The following is a 19,569-nucleotide window of genomic DNA, read 5'->3' on the forward strand; positions in this document are numbered from 1 at the left end:
CCACACCTAAGAAAAAAGATAGACATTGTAAAGAACAAGGGCCCACATATGTTTTTGGCCCCGGTTCCCGCAGTCCCTAAAGCCGCCACTGATTCTAGGCATTTATCGGTGTTTGTCTTTATTAGTTGTAAAAACTCATCAGCACTAGTTGCAGTGACAGTAAGGCCCGAGTTACACGACGTTTTATAAGCCCGTTCTTTAGGTTTGACCACCAGCCGCTGCAGCGACCGGGCTTAAGCCAGAAGCGACGCTGGGCCTTGATTTTTCTCCTTTTTCTGATGCGATAGCTACAAGAAGCCATTTGTTTCATTAACAATTTTCTTCGTGCCAGATAGTTGTGAGTAATGATTTCAAATAACATGTTGTACTGCTGCAATAAAGTGGAAAAACCCGTAGGCATGCCAAGAACAATTTTGATTTACAATTTGATGTCAGTCATGTTTATGCTGGGTATTTCCTTCTTCAAAAAGCGCGCACATTTTACACATAACAGAGGCAACGTGAACTGCAACGAGGTTTCGGAGTGGAAATCACTTCGGATTCAGTGTTTACACGAGAAGGAATGCGAAGCGAAGTACTTCGGATTGATTTTCACTTCACCTCTAGAGCGGAGTGACTTTCACTCCGGTTACGCCCATCGAGGTACTTCGGATTGATTTTCACTTCACCTCCAGAGCGGAGTGGCTTTCACTCCGGTTACGCCCACCGAGGTACTTCGGATTGATTTTCACTTCACCTCCAGAGCGGAGTGGCTTTCACTCCGGTTACGCCCACCGAGGTACTTCGGATTGCCTCAGCGTCGTGTAACTGAAACCCCTATCCGAAGTGAAAAGCAATCCGAAGTGAACCCAATCCGACGTCGTGTAACTCGGGCCTAAGTATGTTGTCATCAGCAAAACTGCTCATTGATCCATTATCGAGGTAGTAACAAATTGCGGTACTCTTTGTAGTGTCCTTTAATAGCTTACCCTAAACGATGTAGTGTCCTATAACTTCTTGCGTTCTGTCGGTAAGATTACCTTGTATAAGCAAGAGAGAACTTTTTTCTAGTCCGAAGCATGTAGTTTTGCCAAAAGAAGTATTTTGGTAGATGGCCAAAAGCTTTTGATAACTCTAAGGTTATCATCGATCTATTTATTGCTTTCTAACTTTTTTCCAGTCTTCGACGAGTCTAAATATAAAATGCTAGGAAGAAAAGTATTTGCTGAGGGCACATAAAAAAATTTAAAATACCTTTTCAAGAAAAGGCGAGAGTTAAAGCAACATTGCTTGTTAAACGTCTTTCGAAAATGCTGTTAGTAGACTTACAGATATATACCGTATTTACTCGAGTGAGTGCCGCGGCGCTCTTTTAATTTCCGGTACTTATGATGCGGCGCTTATTCGAGGGCGGCGCTCTTACGGGGGCGGCGCTTTTTAAAAACCCTGTCTTTTTTGAATAAAACAAACAATTTTAAAGAATTGTTTAGTTAATAAAACATACAAGTTTGAAAATGTCTTTAAAGGTTCATAAAATTTCAATGTCACTGTCGTCTTCATTGTCGGAGACCAACTGCATGCCAACCATTGTTGGAGATGCCTCTTCGACATCAGATGACGTAAATTCGTCGCATTGAAAAGGATTTGTGTCAGGGTTCGTCCAAAATATCCAACTGCGATCAAAGCATTTCCCTTCCAGTGCTGCATGGCTGTCAGTCTTTCAGGCAATAAACTAGTCGCACAAGTAGGAAAAAGAAAGAGCGAAATTGGCCTGATTGTTCCAGCAAAGTTCTCTGCCTTCACGACAAATGTACACATTGTCAAGATTCCCAAGAGAGATGTAAATAAGAAAGCTTTAAAATATTCTCATTTTGAACTTAAGAGTGTTTTGATACAAGAAAATAAATTCCCGAGGTTGATTTAAGATTTGCCTTTTTTTCCTGTTTGGTTTTAACCATTCTAACGGTTTTTCGATCAAGCGCCGCATTTACAAAAGAGATAACTGCGGCGCTCATTCGGGGGCGGCGCTCATACGGGGACGGCGCTAACTTGAGTAAATACTGTAATCTTCCTTGCTAAAGAGATCTTTTTCTTACATACAGGGGAGAATATGACTTTTTTAAAGATTTAGGCAAATTTTCTTGAAGAATGCATTTATTTATGATGTCTGATAAAGGCTGCAGGATGACATTTTCATTTATCATATCGTATCTAATTGCCTAATGTACCTTGTAAATATTTATAAAAATTACAAGTTGAAGTGACAACGTTGATTTAATATTAATTGTTGACTCATAATGTTGTACTTCCTTCACAAGGATAATGACGTCAGTTTTCTATTGCATGTTTTGGTTTTGGTGTGTTTTTTAACTAAATCTTTTTTTCAGCGTAAAGCTTTTAGAAACGTCCTATACACATAAGCATACATGTGCACTCGGCTGTCTTTCTTGAACTTGGTTTGAACCAGGTCTTTGTGGGACAGGAGTGAGAGGCGCCATTTTCAGTCTGAATGTCTAGATGTAGGAAATCAGGTTCTAAGGGAATCAGGTAAAAAATCTGAGGCAATATTTTCAAGTTTTTGTCAATATATCGCGTGGTTTTGTTTGTTGTAATGTAGACTTGAAATAGGAAAGGGCTTACAAATTTTTAGAATAACATTTTTCATGTAGCTCGTAATGAAATTTCTTTTAGATTGTAAAAGTAACAAAAATAAGATGGAAGCGAGAAATAAACAAAACACATTTTATAAAAACATTAACAATGAAAAGTCAACAAAAAAACTATATACTAGAAAAAAAAGAAAAAGTAAATTTGTACAGTGGGGGTATTATTCTATTTGGTATTATCTTAAGTTTTTCAGTAGCAAAGTGCTTTTAACAAAAAATGTACTGGATATGAAAAACTCTCAAACTTTTCTGGCCAAAACAGGTCTAGATTATCTTTTTTTAGCAGGAATGGATTATCGATACAACCAAACTTTGAATCTTTTTTGATGATAGTTTTGAAGAAAAAATTTGCCGATTCTTGGTTTTTCATATCCTCGACAAAGTATTTCCCAGCAGTTTCTTTTCCTTCAACAACTGATTTATCTCTTTTTCCAGCGTTTTTAAGAAACTTTCCGTTAACAAATAGGCCTTGTGAGTCAAGTTTATGCCAAAGAAAAACAAAAAACTTCATCACTTTATGCTGACGTCATGTTATTTGGATTTTTTTAACTATATAGTTTCTAAGCCAAGCTGTTACTCGTGGTACAACTTAGACAATGGCCGATTTCTTCGACCAAATTCCCATGTTAAATTTCATATTCATTTTCTATGGTAAAGACATAGCAACCAAGCTAAAGATAAGGGCATATTTAAGGGAATACTAGGCATGGTTTCTAAGCACAGCTAATGATAGACTACAATCTTTTCCACTTTTGCTTAAAAAACATTTTGCGCAGCAGAAAAGTCGAAATCCTCCCCGGTTTCACCAGCCCTGTATCGGTTAATTATAAAAACATTTCCTCAAAATTTAATTGAAATTTTGCTTGTATTTATATACAAATTTTATAAAAAAGAAACAGAGCAAAGAAATGAGATAGGACGAGCAATTCAAAACTGTGAAAAATAAGATTTGTAGGGGACTGGCTTTACTCAAGAAACTCAAAAATATCCTCCCTCAGTCGAAGCTTTGTAGTGTGTATTACGCTAGTGAAAATCACCTACGCTACGCAGATGTAATCTGGGGTAGGCTTCTAACGAGAAAACTCGAAACCCTTCAAAAATTCCAAACTAGAGCCCAGTCGATAATCGAAAGTGCCAGACAAAAAAATATCTGCTCCTGCGATTGGCTTAACGTCAATTATCTTATCTTGTTCGATCGATCAGTTATGACATATATGATAACGAATAAACTCAGCCCTGAAAGACTTTGGGATAAATTTCAGCTGAAAGATCAGCGCACCCGAGCTATGCAACAAAGAAACTGCCAAGATCATCAGATCTCAATACTAAATACAGAATATGCGAAAAAGGGCTTCAAATATCATATATCATATCATATCATATCATATCATATCATATCATATCATATCATATCATATCATATCATATCATATCATATCATATCATATCATATCATATCATATCATATCATATCATATCATATCATATCATATCATATCATATCATATCATATCATATCATATCATATCATATCATATCATATCATATCATATCATATCATATCATATCATATCATGTTTTTTTTACATATATTGCTTATTAATATATTTGGGCTCAGAATCATCCGATTCTTAAGGATTTTGTAAGAATATTGCTCAAACACAGGTCTGGTATTTCTGTCTCTTTCTGGTTTTTCAAAAAGCCTGGCTTTTATTCATAAACAGTCGAAATTGGCGTAGATAAAGGGGGCTGGGGGCAGCCAAATGAACTTCAAAAGCCGTTCTAGGGAAGGAAAACTACAAAAATATTTTGATAATAGGCCAAGTTAAGTGCTGTTTGCTTTAAGTTTTTTCTATCATCTAACCAAAACTAGTCAGCTTTTCATATTTATTTTTAGATGAGCTTGTTATAATTGCAGTGCTTTAATGATACTCTATATTAGTATAATCTTTTTTTGTAAGAATCTCAGGGGGGGGGAGTAATTAAGCCTAGTTTTGGACGGGACATGCCATTTTGGTTCAATATGAACTAAAAGTTCTGAGAATCGCAAGACTGACATGTCTCATTTTTCAAAAAGCGTCGTTTTTATTCGGGTAATGTTCATCTAAAACCATATCAGATTTTAAAAAAAGAACACTTTAAGAATATATTCAGGCTCAAAGCGGAAATTTCTTGAGAATATCAAGGCTGGAAAAATGTTATAGTATCCTATCAAAAAAGAATGAATGCAATATTGCAGTTATCTGATGTTACTGTTACTTGCAGGTAACATTGGTGTTTTGATACTGCAAAAATGCAATTTCTGTCTATATCGGCGGCTGGTGTTGTCTGAGTTACAGACCATAACTGGGGAGCAGGTATGAACTTCCCGTTTGCACGTAGGAAATAAAATTTCTGTCCATTGTGAAAATATGAACTCCCGTGCGGGGAATCGAACCCCGGCCACGGCGGTGAAAACGCCGGATCCTAACCACTAGACCACACGGGATCTTATAATACACACATTTTTCATAAGAAATTGGCTATAAGAAACGAGTACTCGAAACAAAACAAAATTAAAAAACTATTAAATCGCGATAAATTTGAGAACAACGAAATTTTGTAAAATCCAAGAACATGATTGCCCTGATGGCCTAGAAATTAAGACACAAGGGATAAAAATATACTTCCCAGGTCTAAATACAGCGTCAGAAAGGAAGCGAATCTCTTGACGTGAAGAAAGGGTCACGAACATTTCATAACATCATTCATGACAAAATAATTAAAAAACTCTTAAGAAACAGTGAGCATTGAAACAGTGGAGTACTCAACATCGACCTTTGTTTCTTATGAAAAAAATGAGTGAAGTCTACAATAAAAATACAATGAAGTCTTTGCAAATTAATCTTTTTGTAATAGTTATAGTAATAGTAGACACGCCAAATCTCCACCACTTCGGAGCAGTAACTGTTATACCCGAGTGCATTTGGGGAAGTAACACAGGTAGTTTTGCACACTTTATTATAACTATTTTTGTATGATACTCGACACTTTGGGATAGTTTTTTGTCATGTTTGTAATGTTTGGCAAATTGCTATTTTCAAATTTGGAGCAGTAGCCCGTGTACCAGGTCTGGAACAATGGCTATCCTACAGATGCACGACATATTCATTTTCCCTTATAAGTTTGCCTCTAAATCTACAATATTTAATTTCAATGAATTTGCAGCTTTATTGTGTCTTTTTCAAAAGAGTTTTTCCAATAGATCTTGTTTTGATCCATTTTTTCTACTCAGATCATTCTCTATAGTTTTTACTATACTTTGTTTAATAAGCTTTTCCCTGTCTGTAATTGGTAGACTGCTAATTTGTTTATCTGTAAGATCAATTTTGAGGTCTTCGATATCTTGAATTTAAGCCTTTTCTGCTTATTCTATACTTTTGGTTTATTTGGTTTAAGGCCGCGTTTGGTTATTTAATTGGTTTAAGGCCGCATTTTTATTTCAGGCCTAGATAAAGTGTTGAGACTTGGAAACTGTTACTAATCGTTACAGCATCCCTTTGTCTATTCTAAAGAATCTTCATTTGCTTTTTGGGTATTTTTGACCAAGCCTATCTTTAGATTATCCCACAATCTTTAGATTGGATCTATTTTCTAATAAATGCTGCCTGTATAAAAGGAAAGCAACTGTTTCATTTTAACAGTATGCTCGCAATATCATTAAAAGGGCAGTGTAATGATGTGACCATTGGCTATCAAAGTTGGTGATTCATTAGCTTTACTCAATCGTTGATTGTAATTCTTTCGTAATTCCTTGTTGGTTTAAAATAAAAATTCATATGTCTTAGATCTAATGTTTTAGCTGATCCGACTCCACACAAAAAAGGCAACCCGCCTCAATGGGACAGCCCTATCTGGACAAGGGATATCCAGCAAGGTAGGTTGACCCGGAATGGCTGCTGTTATCATGTAAACGTTTGAAGACTTTTGACTGTAGACGGGGTTACCCTTCAAAGCGAGTAGCAGCCAACCTGGGCTCGGGTAATATCCATGGTTTGATAATCGGCTTGATATGAAATCAATTTACATGCAAGAAAAAACAAACGTTTAATATGTTTCACAAACACGCAAAAGTTTTAGCATAGAACCTTTTGATACAAGATTTAGGCAGCTCTTCTTAACTATACATAATGAGAATAATATCAGAAGAAACTCTTTAAGCAACGGTTGAAATATTCAACAATCATAGAGCATGTTTTATCCCTAGAAAGGCTTCAAAGCCTAAAACGGACGATAAGAACCTAAATTTGGCTTCAACACTCTATAATTTTAAATTTTACCCTCCTAATCTTTAAAAAGTCAAATGAATGGATTGTTGGGAGCTGGGACAAATGATCCAGAAAACAAATAATGTCTGTGCTCATTGGATCGTCTGAAACAGCATCCAAGTTATGACAGGCTTGCAGGAAAACTTCCAACCAGTGATGTGGTAGTGGGGGGTGGGGGCTCAGGGGGCTCAGGGGGGCTCAGGGGGCTCAGGGGGGCTCAGGGGGGGCTCAGCCCTCTCATCGTTTGTGCTTGGATACAGCCAAGAATCATGTAACGCAAAGAAAGCTGTAAACAATTGTTGCTCCACAATAGGTAAAAATTGACAACTAAACCAGAAAAAGAAAAGAGATACAATAGACAAATTTAAATGCGTTGTAAGCTTCATATGCATGTATAAAAAGTTTGACATATATTAAAAGAAAAAAATTCTTGAAAGATTTCTTACCGAGTACATACGTTAATAATCAACAACCATCGAAAAAACAATCATCAATCCCCGTCATCCTCAATTTGCAATGATTACAAGACAAGAACATCTAGAAGTTTCATAGAGCCCCCTTGTTATGATATTTTAAGCTGAGAAATACTAAGTTAAAATCCTCTAGGGCAGACAAATAGAAAGATCACTATGACTGTACGAAGTAAATATTGACTTATTGTCAGTCGGAAATTTCTACCTTTCACCCTCTCAAAAATATCCAACAATTTGATTCTTAACCCAAGCAGTCAAATCCTAATGTTACGTTTCTTTCTCTATTTTTTTAATTAGGAAAATCAAAACCAATAAAGTATCATGTTCTCCAGTGCCTGCCAAAAGTACTTGGAACACCAAGCAATTTACGCTGCATTTGATATTTTTCATTCCTTTCATGAAAAAATTGCTACTTCCGCCCCCTTCCCCCTAAAACAATGTTGATGATTTAGAGAAATATCATAAAAGGAGCGCAAAAGAAAGTGCTTCCTAATATTCTAACCCTTTTAATAGTAAACAAACATTATTCGGTAGGGGAGAGGGGGATTGATTTTGACCTTGGAAATTGATGTCAGTGTTCTAAGACTTTTGGCAGGCATTGTCCCTTATAATATGCCATTTTCACCCTTGATAACTTCGCTTGAGATCTGAATGCAGAATTTCTTGATTACACCCCTGAAAGTTCATCTTAGTTTTACTGGTAACCTAGGAAAAGTAAGCTAGTTATAGTTAAAGTTCTTTCTTAGTTGCTTCCTTTATTTACTGTCTTCTAAAAGTAACTGTAAAAAGAGAGACCCCGTAAGCAAGTGGCTTCTAATTTTCCCATTTTTTATCTTTAATGTATTTTTTTTTCTTTATTCATTTTCTTTGCTTTTTTCTAGTGTCATTTGCATTTCTATTATCTCATTCTTACTGTTATGCAAACCAAAATGAATTGTAAACTCTTCATCAAATCACGTCAACCGGGCACATGGCTTTGATAGCTCTGTCTTGAGTTTTTTTCATGTTTCCGTCAGCCGTACACAGGGTTGTTTTTTTCTTTAATGTGCTTATGTAATTTTGGATTTAATAATTGAATTTTGAACAACTTACTTAGATGACGTAACGTGTAATTAATTGATTTGCTGAAAAATGTTTTTGAGTTTGAGTTTGAGTTTCTATTCTTTCGTTCGTAGAACGAAAGTTTGTTTTCTTCGAACAGCAGCAACAACACAGGTCATCACAAACGATAAAATGGCGTCGTGTTAGGCAGCGCCATTACGTGTTTCTAGATGCAGCTAGTTTCTTACATTATAACCTCAGTTGCCAACGAACTATACTTTGATATTTTCTGAAAACTTCATTATGCCTGGCAGTTTTATTAGTTCTACGTTTACGACGTTTTTTATTGGCTTAAGAGACTCGTTTTTGGGCGCAGTGGCGTTGTTCTCTATAGATAAAGCCCCATCAAACGAGGAGACTTTAACCAAAGACGATGACTCACAGCTTACACGACCGCCTGGTAGACGAGGTCCAAGACCTAGAAGAAGCAAGGAGTAAGTTCCCATCTTCTCCAGCTCATTGCTTTTTGCTGTTTAAGTTTCCTTATACTTAAGGACAGTATCGACCATTTCCTAGGTGCAATTTTCTTGTTAATTTTTTGTAGCTTTTTTTTTGTCTATATCGCTTGGTTTTCAACCACGATGTTTACTGTTTAGATGCTTAATATTTTCAATCTGACATTTTCGTCGTTCATGCCGTGTATTTATTTTCTTTCAGGGAGCCAAAGATCTTGTCAATGCTTATGCAGTGCTGTTTTCTAAATGGAGGAGTTTTTTTGGTAAGTACCAAGTCTTCACCAAAATTAATCCAGCTATTTAAATCACGTTTGCGAAATTTTTTTAGCTGAAAAATGATATGTTTATTTATTTTTTGTTTTTTCATACTGCAAGGAAAAATTATTTTAGAATATGTTGTTATTCCAAAGGAGCATTTTAAAAATTAGGTGGTGCAACAAGGAACACCTGTTAACTATTCAGTTGGTAAACTTTATCAATGATATTTTCTGTTCTGCTATGCTGGTACTGAAGTATTCAATGATTTCCATACCTTGTGGCTGTTGTAAATGAGTTACCGAGACAGGATAATGCACCAATGTTGGGCTATAAGTAGTTTAAAAGATAATTAATAAACGCATGAAATAGTGAAGAACTTTTTGTTTGATACAACAACAATTATGGATGTACAAAAGTCTCAGATGAGCCAGCAATGGATGAGCCTAATTCATAGGATTTAATACATAGATTAAAGTCATGGCAGACATAGAAACACGCCAGTTTTATGAAGAAATTTCAATCCATAAGTGACTTGCTAGAAAACTGATGTTGCCGGCTCTATAAGTTGTCAAAACAAAATGAATTGTTTATCTCTAAGGACATAACTTTTTTCTTGACCAAAGTCACTTTTTGTGAACCATGATATATGATAAAGATGTTAATGAATGGAACGTTTGTTTTTATGCACAATCTAAATTGCAGAAAAAGTGGAACATTTATTTTCAAGCACATAAATTATAGTTATGCACAGTTTATTTATGCATTTATTTATTTGAAAAAAAGAATGTTTGACAAAAACAAAGCTACATAACAATGCCATTGGAAGCATGATAGGCATGGCTACCCATTGACTATTAACAAATAACAAAACAGTAGTACTAAAGGCTAAACTGAAATTTTGTATAAATCATTCCAGGCCTTTTCGTTTCACGTGGATGATGACACTCTCCAACCCTCTTGATCATCAAATTATTGATAACTAAACAGGCTAAAGGGCTTTTGACCGTCTTTGCAATAAGATGTCTCTACTGCAAGAGAAACAAAAAGCATTTAGGGATAAGCTAGTAACCAATGTTTTTATTGTTTTTGTCACTATTACTAAATTCACATGCAAAGCAGTGTCATCAAGTATTTTTCCCTGGAGGCCTTTTAGCTGAACATTCTTTAGATTGCGAGTGTTATCTAAAGTTGGTTCCTTAATTGGAATACAATTGAACTATAATAGAAAAAGCTACTAATATTTATATGGGAAAAGTTGTAGACCTGTTATACAGAGGACTTTGTCTTGAATTTCCAAAGTATCTGAAAACATAGATAATGCAGTCAGAAAGGATGTGAGAGAGAATTTTTCAACCAAATCTTATTAGGATCCATACCCTGAAAAACAACCTCAAAACATCAAACGTGTAGATGGTGGTTTTCATTGATTTCAAGTTTTATCTCATGATCTTTCACAGGAAACTTGGGTGCAGCTAGTGTCATCACACATTTATACACATTGTAGAGGGAAGGGTATGCCGCTATGTGCATGTTGTATTCACTCTTTCTTTATAAGAACCAGTAAATTTTGGCTCAGGCTGACTGTTCTTAATTTTTGCAAAAATTTGAGGCTAGATTGTTCTTAATTTGTTCTTAGATTATTAGGGTGTAAGCAGTGCGAGTGCTAGCTTTTTCACTCTAGGGGGGTTTTCAGGCATCATTTGCTAACAAAGTGAGTGATACGACCTTCATTTGAGGACAAGATTGAATATTCACCGAAAAGCACCCACACATGGCAAACAATTCTTGTTTTGGGAAAAATTGTGTTCAAAATCACATTTTACAGTAGCTCAGGCTTAACTTGTTCTTAATTTGTTCTCAATTTTTGACCAATTTCGATGCTCATGTTCCTATAAAATTGTTTTTATAGATAAAAAAGGCAGCAGTTCTTCCCTGAACATTTCCAAATTGAAATTCACTTAATGAGAAATCTTGTAAAGAAAGCTTCTATTGCTCTCCTGCTTTATCTTTATGTCAACAAATGTTATTGGCTCTAGCATTCCTAAATCCTGATACAGGTCTCTATTCTTCGAGAACCTTCTGTCAATCTCCTCCCACCTGAGTTTGAGGCTGAAACCAGATGGTAGCAATGATCTTCTCTATTCTTATTTCCTGTTTTGAATTTACATTGCCCCTCCCCTCCCCAATAATTGCAACCTAAGCTTTATATCCTGTATAACAGTGTACTGCTTGGCATTCTGTTTACGCCCTCGAAATTTTGTGGCTCTGGTACCCAGAGTACAGGTTAGAACTTGGCTGATATAACGAAATACAGCATCAGAACGGAAGCGAATCTCTTGACGTGGAAAAAAGGTCACGAACATTTCATAATATTATTCATGACATCAACATTAAGAAACTCTTAAGAAACAGCGAGTATTGAAATTTCCAGAACATTAAGAAACTGGAGTACTCAACAGCGACCTTTGCTTCTTATTAAAAAAATGAGTGTATTTTGAAAACGTCAGGTGCGCTTAAAGCAGAAGCCACAGTTGTAGCCAAAGCCATTGTCATTATTTATTATGCTTTGCCTAAAATCACTGGAACACGCTTTGTTTGCCGCAGATGTCGTTGGTTCTCCCTAGTATTGCAAATTCTTTCAGCTTGAAGATAGAATATGGGAACTATGTGGTGATGAGGGAAATATTGTGCTTGCTCAAGAATATTGTAGAGCAGGGCAAGAGCAACGGTGTCCACAAGAAAGGGAATACGTCAAAGTAAGGATGCCATTTCTGTCAAGACACTGTTTTCAAATCTTATTGAGCAACATCCATGGATGCTGATTCAACTGATAAACTTGGGAATCGAAGATTTCGAATCTCTAATTTTCATTGCAATGCAATAGCTTGACCTTAAATATTGGACAGATTCGAAAGGTTATGGTGTTGAACAATTTGAAAAAATCTATTTACATTGCAACAAGCCTTTGGGTGATGCTGTCTTTTATTCGTCAAAGTTGGTAAGGAGTGGCGTTTGTTGCAGGCATTCGAAGAAAAATATTGTCACGAATCGAGAGGATGAATATCCTAATGTCTTCCTTCTAGTTTCTTTGCTGACTTTGTTGCTTCACAGCAGAGCGTGTTAACACTGAGGCTAATTTTCCAAGGGCTTTTTCTCCATCATAAAACGATGGAGGATTTGATGCTTACAAAATGCAATTATAATTGGAAATGCCAAATAAGAGAAGATCTTATTGAAAAGGCTCTTGAAATCAAAATGACAGCTTGAAGTGAAGAGTGGAAGAGTTCGGGGAAATTGCCATCTCGAATGTTTTGTTTTAAAGGGTTGAAAATTTTTAGATTTTTATTAATGCTAGACAAGGAAACTTTGCAAGGAAAAGAAAACGACAAATATTTCCTGTATGGATAAAAATTATAAAGTGATTGCGATAATGGTGAGATGTGTATTTTATCACTGCATTCAACTCTGCTCTGAATGGGTAGGTGGTTTTGTATCTTGCAAAATGTGTTTGTGACCTTTTCGAAATTTTTCTTTTTCAGCTTAGTGTGGTGATGTTTGAAAATTATCTCATTCCAGTTGCAAAATACTTGGCACAGAAAATCTTTAGTGAGTTGAAAAGTCAAGCCAGATTTTATGTTTTCTAACTTTCTTCTTAATTTTGTTGATCTAGATAAATTATCTATAAAGCCTTTTTCTTGAAAGTGTTATTCAAAATGTTTCAAGATTTTTCGCAGCTCATTGAGTTTGCAATGAGTTTGGTTAATTTGCAAACATTTTTTTTCATCTGATGATAATAATACCTCAATATATTACCAGTTTTCCTTCTAAAAGAAACTTGATTATCATCAAATAATCATATGGGTTTCAGCTGTTGTATATTACACAGATAAATGGAATATTAATCAACTGTGTCATTTATTTTATTCTGCTATAAAAACAATTAACTGTGGCTTATATTGTATCTTGCTATAAAATCAATCAATTGTGTTTCTTTTTTTAGTGATTTTGACAAGCAGAAGTAGCAATGATAACAGGGTGTGGCTTCTCATAGAACCAATCATGGCATACACATTTGGATCATTGTGGGTCATACCATTGTTTTGGCTCAGTAAAATTCTTAATTCTATTTGGTTCTTGGTAAGTGTTACTGTTATTGAACAAGGTTTAACATCTCAGGTTAGTGGGTAGGGGCCATATATCAATGATGTAATGGTTAAGATTAAAGAATGTGCAAAATTCGATAAATATAATGCAGTTCAATGCTGCAACATGTGCTGTATGATTTATTACCCAAGTACTGCTTCTTCTAAAAACATCACCAGACATCTCATAGTAGTAGTGACAATCATAGAAAAACATCATAATAGTGACAATGTTTTTGAGGATAACAAGGAGGTAATAGACGACGATGAGAAATATCGCCAGGCACTTATAATTCAGAGCTACCAAAAAGAAATTTGGCACTTTTTTGCACAGTAAAACAAAGCAAAATTAATATTTTAATTCTTAAAAAAATTCTCTCGCGTTGGTTTAGACTCTCTGAAAACCACTCCGGTGATGACATCTTCCTTTTTAAGCATTGTTCAATTATGATTATTACTTCTGGTTCGGGAAATGGGCCTTTGAATATTTCTAATACCTGAATGCCGTTTTTGTCTATGCTGCCATTTCTTTGGTTTAAGCCTTTCAGTTGTAAAACTGATTTTTCGAAACAATCTGTTAAGCATATCTCTAAGCATTCCCCCAAGAGCTTCTTTACATAAAGCTTAAAAACGTTTCTCTAGAAGTTTCCGAATGTCAGTGTATCCTTTTCAATCATTTCTTCAGCGCCTTTTCCTATTCCATTAATTATTGAAATTTGATTTTTTAAGGTGCATGAAAGATTTGAAAATCTGAAAGTGTGTGGCTCAAAATCTGTTTCGAAATTTCACTCTAGGAAATCCATTTCATGTCAGGTCTGAAAGACCCTATTGTTTTCTTGCTGAATTGACAATAAAGCCGTCAACTGTTGCTCTTATTGGCTTTCTTTGACAATGCTTTTGAAATTCAGATGGTGAAAGCAAAAAATGTCAAGTGAAGAGAACCTATACGATAACTGTTTTTCCATTAAGTTTCCTAACTCCAGAATTCTCTTTCGTTTTACTTTTTTGATTAAATCGAATAGGACAAAAGCTCTGTTTAAGCTTCCTCATTGTACTGGTCTCATTAGGAGTGTGTTTGTTTGCTTCTATGTTACTCGTCTTTTAGGAAATTGCAGACGTAGCTTATAGACGGAAACATGGACGACCGTTGACAAGCATTTTAGCGTCGAGAACGGACAGGTTTGTACAGATTTTGTGCTTTCATTCTGCCTTCTGTTTTATTTGTGAAGCCATTTATCATCTCTAACGACTTTTATCTAGATGTACTTTTGTCTTTCAACAATGCTCTCTAGGAATGGATGAAATTGTCAGCTAGATAAATGCCAGATTTTTATTTACGTAACAACTGTTATGCGAAATTATAAATAAAAGATTTTTTTAATTTTAACACTTGCAAAATAAGTAATTGATTTTATATAAATGGTTTGAAAAATAATACGATTTGAGAGAAATGGAGATATAAATCAGCTGGAAGAGAGTTCCTATAGAGACAAATTTGTTGTGAAGTTAATTTGAATGTCTTTACAATTTTCTAAACGAAAGCGACGCATTAAAGCTTCATATTTTAAAGGATGTAATTAAATTATTGTCTCGATATTGTTTCTAGTTAAGTCTTGCTTTTTGTTTTTGAAGCGTGTTCAAGTATTTGAGCAAGATGATGTCGGATTTTCTGTTTAGCATTGTCATTGAGATCATCTTCCTCTTTCAGGTGGGTATTTTGTTTTATTTTATTTTATTTTATTTTACTTTATTTTACTGTTACTGCTAACTGTTATTTGTAGAGGCTCTTAATAAGGTAGCCTATTTGTGCAAAGCATGGAATATAGGTTAGAACTACATAAAGCATTTTGTGCTCAGTAAAAGCATATACCCAAGCATTGTATCTAAGAGGCAACTTTCTGGTGCTAAGTTGAGTGTATAGACATACGTGTAGGTGCGTCTGCAAAAGAGTTAACCCGAAATTCATAAGGATCAAATTCACTCATTAGATACATATTACGATTCGAGCTGGAAATAGTATTTGTGATAACATAGAATATTTTTTCCAAAATTAGTTAGGCATAATTAGTTATATTTCATTAAACTGTATTCAGATCAGGGTACATAGGGGGGGAAAATTCCATAACAAAGTTATAGACAGTAATTATGAAAGGCTATAGAGTAGAACTACAAATAGAATTTTAGAAACGAATAGAGAAAGAAAAGAATTGTCGGTCATTATTCTGATGTTTATACGTGGAAAGAATGTGGAAAGAAATGTCATTTTGTAAGTAACCATGCCTAGTATTCCCTTAAATATGCCCTTAGCTTTAGCTTGGTTGCTATGTCTTTACCATAGAAAACATATATGGAATTGAACATGGGAATTTGGTCGAAGAAATCGGCCATTGTCTAAGTTGTACCACGAGTAACAGCTTGCATAGGAAAAAAATCGAAAAAGGATCCAGAATAACTCGATGCCATTGAAAAATTGTAGAGTTTCATTTCTTCTGTGGCCTATTTGTTAACGGCAAGTTTCTCAAAAGTGTTGCAATAAGAGATAAATCAGCTGCTGAAGAAAAAGAAGTTGCTGGGAAAAAATTTGTTGAGGATATGAGAAATAAAATCGGCACAATTATTCTTCAAAAGTATCATCAAGAAAGCTTTAATGTTTGATTGTATCGATAATCCATTCCTAATAAGAAAGGGGAAAATCTAGACGTAATTATAAGTTCCATTAAAACTCATTTTGACCAGCACAGTTTTAAAGTTTTTTTTTAAATCCAGAGTCTTTTTTATTACAAGCACACTATTGCCGAAAAGATGAAAATTGCTTAATATTTCATTTTTAGTTTATAGTTGTTCTGTTGACATTTCAATTTTAATGTTTTTTATTAAGCCAAATTTCATTGATTTTCTACTCCATCTTATTTTCGTTACTTTTTAAATCTACAAAAGTTCCATTACGAGCTATATTATAAAGGTTTTTCCGTCTTAATGAAAAACATTAACATGAGCTATATTGTAAAGGTTATTCTGAAACTTTTCAAGATCTTTCCTATTTCAAGTAAACATTACAATCAACGAGACTATGGGACAAATTGCCTTGGATTTCTTTAGTCAAATCCTTTCGAGATACAGTTCCTGGACATCCTTAAGATACCATATTTCTCAAACTTTTTTTCAAAATTCCAAAATCATTCCAAAACTCTGATATTTTGGGCCCTCTGCTTTCAGACACGTTTCGCCCCCCCCCCCTTCGCCCCCCTGAGCTATTTTCAGTGAGTCGTCATTGAAGAAAGTGAATGAAACCTAGCTTAGATTTGGACTAATTTACCATTGCGTCTGGATAAGGAAGAAGATTTTTGAAGTTTGCTCAATGTTTTAAAGTCAGCTGTTGAAATATGATGATGAATGTATCATATTTATGCACTAGCTTGCTTCCACGCAATCATCCAGAGCCAAATGACACCTAAAACTTAAGATTTCTTGTTACTTGTGACGCTAACTTCATGGAAATATTCAGTTTGAGAATCAAAAAAAGAAAAACTGATCAAAGTTCTGTTAGGATGAGACTCAACTCAGTGCTGATCGTTGAATGAGGCATTGATACGTTCGTAAAATGGGCGATTTACAATGTATGAAGACACTGCATCTGGAATTGATTTCCTAGACTGATTGTGAAAAACCTTCGAATTGCTTCTAAAACAGCGTTGTTCCTTGCGACAGTGCCTTTTCCTTGTAAATATCAGCTTTTTGTAATTCGTTTTCTAACTAATGCAATGCAAACTCCGATTGCAAACTGTAAACGTAGCTTACCTCTGACCATTTGCATTTTAGGCAAACTTGATAGGTCTCGTTCCGGTGATTGGGCCTCCATTTGCCTTTCTCCATTTGTCGCTACTTTACTCGTTGTACGCCTTTGAGTACACGTGGATGAACCTTGGTATGTGCATTTCTTGTAGCATTTTGTAATTATGATAGCCTCAAATAACCATTTGCTTATATAGCCAGTTGCATGCTCGAATTTCACACGAATCAAACAGAAATGTGTTTATGTTTTTTATATGAGACATTCATTTGACAATAATCGAAAGTCCTTTACCGAAAATTATTCATATTCATCAGTTTTCTTATGTAAAATGTTCGCCTATTAATCTATAAATGCTTAATACTTAATCTTGTCATTTAAATTCTATTCATCTCGATAGGCTGGGGTGTCGTGAAAAGAATCTCATATGTAGAAAACCATTGGCCGTACTTTCTCGGTTTTGGCTTCTTGCTGGCTGTCCTCTCAACGAGCTCGTCCACGGTTATCAGGTAGTTATTTTGATGTTTCCGTGCATTATCAAGCATATTGGTTCGGCGAAGGACGATAATCTATCATAGATATTTGTAAATGCTGGAGATAAATGAATATAGCTAATGACTAAGCCACTTGAAATGCTTTAACTTTTTCCATGGCCTTGGGTGAAAGAAATTAGTCGCTGTTTACAAGAGTTACTTACGCATAGCAATGTTCTTTGGTATTGAGTAATGATCCGGTTGTTACCGCAAGATATGCCGTTTTTAATGACGCGATTTTAAATGCTTTTTACACGTCTAATATAAGTTGCTGCATTTCCGAAATGACAATTCTCCGATATATTACAGTCTCTTTTGAATCACTATTTCAATTAATTGGATATTTATCTGCAGTTTGCGATTAAGCCTGCAGCTGAATTGAAGCCCTCGGACTCGCTTTATCTTACCGGAAAGTTTAAAGTCTTATATGCAAATTCTTATATGCAAATTTGCAGTGCCTGTAAAATTAAAAGTTATAGATGCCTCATTCAAACCAAAAAAGTTCGTAAGATAATTCCTAAAGAAAATCATTGACATTTGCACAATAATTGTGATGAATGACAATTGTTTTGATAAACTTCAAGATCAACTTGAGAAATTTCGATAGAATCTGCTTTTTGTAAACCATCTGGATGCTAAGTCACAATCAAAATCTTGCAGTAAGGGTTTATTTATCAAACACATTTGCCCCAAAACATTAAAATCCTTTTTCGGCGTTGATAGTGTCCAGGTCACGCAGGGGTTAGGACAAAGTAACATTTACTCAAACACGGGTTCACAATTGTAAATATTCTAACGAAACGTTTAGTTTTTAATACAGTTTAAACCATTCTAATTTCTTTTAGCTTCTCCATGTAAGTTTCATTGCAATTGCCATGCATTGAGAGGTAATATTGAATAATATTTTTGAAGTGGCTTATGTAATGGAATTTATGATTGAAACGATAATTTCATTGATTCCAGTGCATGTCTATTTGGTGTTCTGTTTCCTCTGTTCATATTGAGTGGTTTGGAAGCAAAGCCGTCAGAAGATTGGTAAATACATTCATTTTTATAGTGAAAATAGCATCGTAAAAATTCCCACGTTCAACCGTTATCTCGTCCTTCCAATGAAGTCCTCGCTGTGATCTTGGTTTGTGACAATTCAACTGAGGTTTTTATCTATGTTCTAGATTTTGTCATTTCTTGCTTGATGCTACAAATAGCTCTCATCTTATTTTCGCAGCTAGTTTTAGATTTAAATTGCTCTTCATTTTATTTTGAAAATCCAACGCTCTCTAAATATTCACAAAAATACATTGTTAAAGTTTCTACTCTGAATAATCGAATTGTTGTTTCCGAAAAAATATTTGTGTCAAAATCAAGGCCACTTTTGTAACTTCAGAACCTCTTGTCTTTCTTTTGTTTAGTGGTTATCCGATCAAAGTTTTCTCGATGGCAATATGGCTGACCAATAATTTATTTTTGCGCTCGAAGACTCGTCGGGCTGCAGCATCGAAAAGCAGTGTAAATGCAGCTGTTGGTGACGAAGATCAAGTCAGATCCTAGCGAAAACCAAGGCGACACTCTCTCTGCATGTCCACGTGAATCTGATGCGTGCCCATGAGGAAATCAGCTGCTTCTGTCCTGGACATGCCATCTTCTTTGATATTAGATCGTTTTCCCCAATATTGCAAATGTCCTTGTTATCAGCTTTTAGCAGGATATTCAGACGAAAGCCCTCGAATTTCTACTGATAGTGTATAGTTATTCATTTTTACAATATATCATAAGATTTTATTATTGTTTTCACGTTGATGTAACATTTTGTTAAGAGTATAAGAGAAATTAGTCAGCAGATGGAAGTCTTAATAAACAGAATCCCC

General features: G+C 35.1%; 1 protein-coding gene and 1 non-coding gene across 2 annotated transcripts; one reads left to right on the forward strand and one right to left on the reverse strand.

Moving 5' to 3' along the window:
- Window positions 1-5,061: 5,061 nt before the first annotated feature.
- Trnae-uuc (transfer RNA glutamic acid (anticodon UUC)) lies at window positions 5,062-5,133 on the reverse strand. Its single transcript has one exon. It is a non-coding gene; the product is annotated as a tRNA-Glu (tRNA).
- Window positions 5,134-8,629: 3,496 nt separating this feature from the next.
- On the forward strand, window positions 8,630-19,541 carry LOC135684479 (etoposide-induced protein 2.4). The gene is made up of 10 exons (XM_065200058.2): window positions 8,630-8,960; window positions 9,184-9,244; window positions 12,779-12,845; window positions 13,240-13,376; window positions 14,487-14,560; window positions 15,014-15,089; window positions 17,201-17,306; window positions 17,572-17,680; window positions 18,668-18,739; window positions 19,114-19,541. Exons 1-10 carry the CDS (start codon window positions 8,770-8,772, stop codon window positions 19,250-19,252), a joined length of 1,032 nt encoding a protein of 343 aa, XP_065056130.1. The 5' UTR covers window positions 8,630-8,769; the 3' UTR covers window positions 19,253-19,541.
- The last annotated feature ends 28 nt before the right edge of the window (window positions 19,542-19,569 follow it).

This window comes from Rhopilema esculentum, chromosome 21, assembly GCF_057945365.1.
Source record: "Rhopilema esculentum isolate cy_ngs chromosome 21, ASM5794536v1, whole genome shotgun sequence".
NCBI classification, from domain to species: domain Eukaryota; kingdom Metazoa; phylum Cnidaria; class Scyphozoa; order Rhizostomeae; family Rhizostomatidae; genus Rhopilema; species Rhopilema esculentum.

What these genes read in the sequence shown, in the direction of transcription:
- LOC135684479 (XM_065200058.2), top strand. Translation starts at nt 8,770, where the DNA reads ATGCCTGGCAGTTTTATTAGTTCTACGTTTACGACGTTTTTTATTGGC. An exon ending in AGCTCGTCCACGGTTATCAG is followed by an intron (nt 17,681 to 18,667) that starts GTAGTTATTTTG and finishes CATTGATTCCAG; the next exon opens with TGCATGTCTATTTGGTGTTC. An exon ending in GCAAAGCCGTCAGAAGATTG is followed by an intron (nt 18,740 to 19,113) that starts GTAAATACATTC and finishes TCTTTTGTTTAG; the next exon opens with TGGTTATCCGATCAAAGTTT.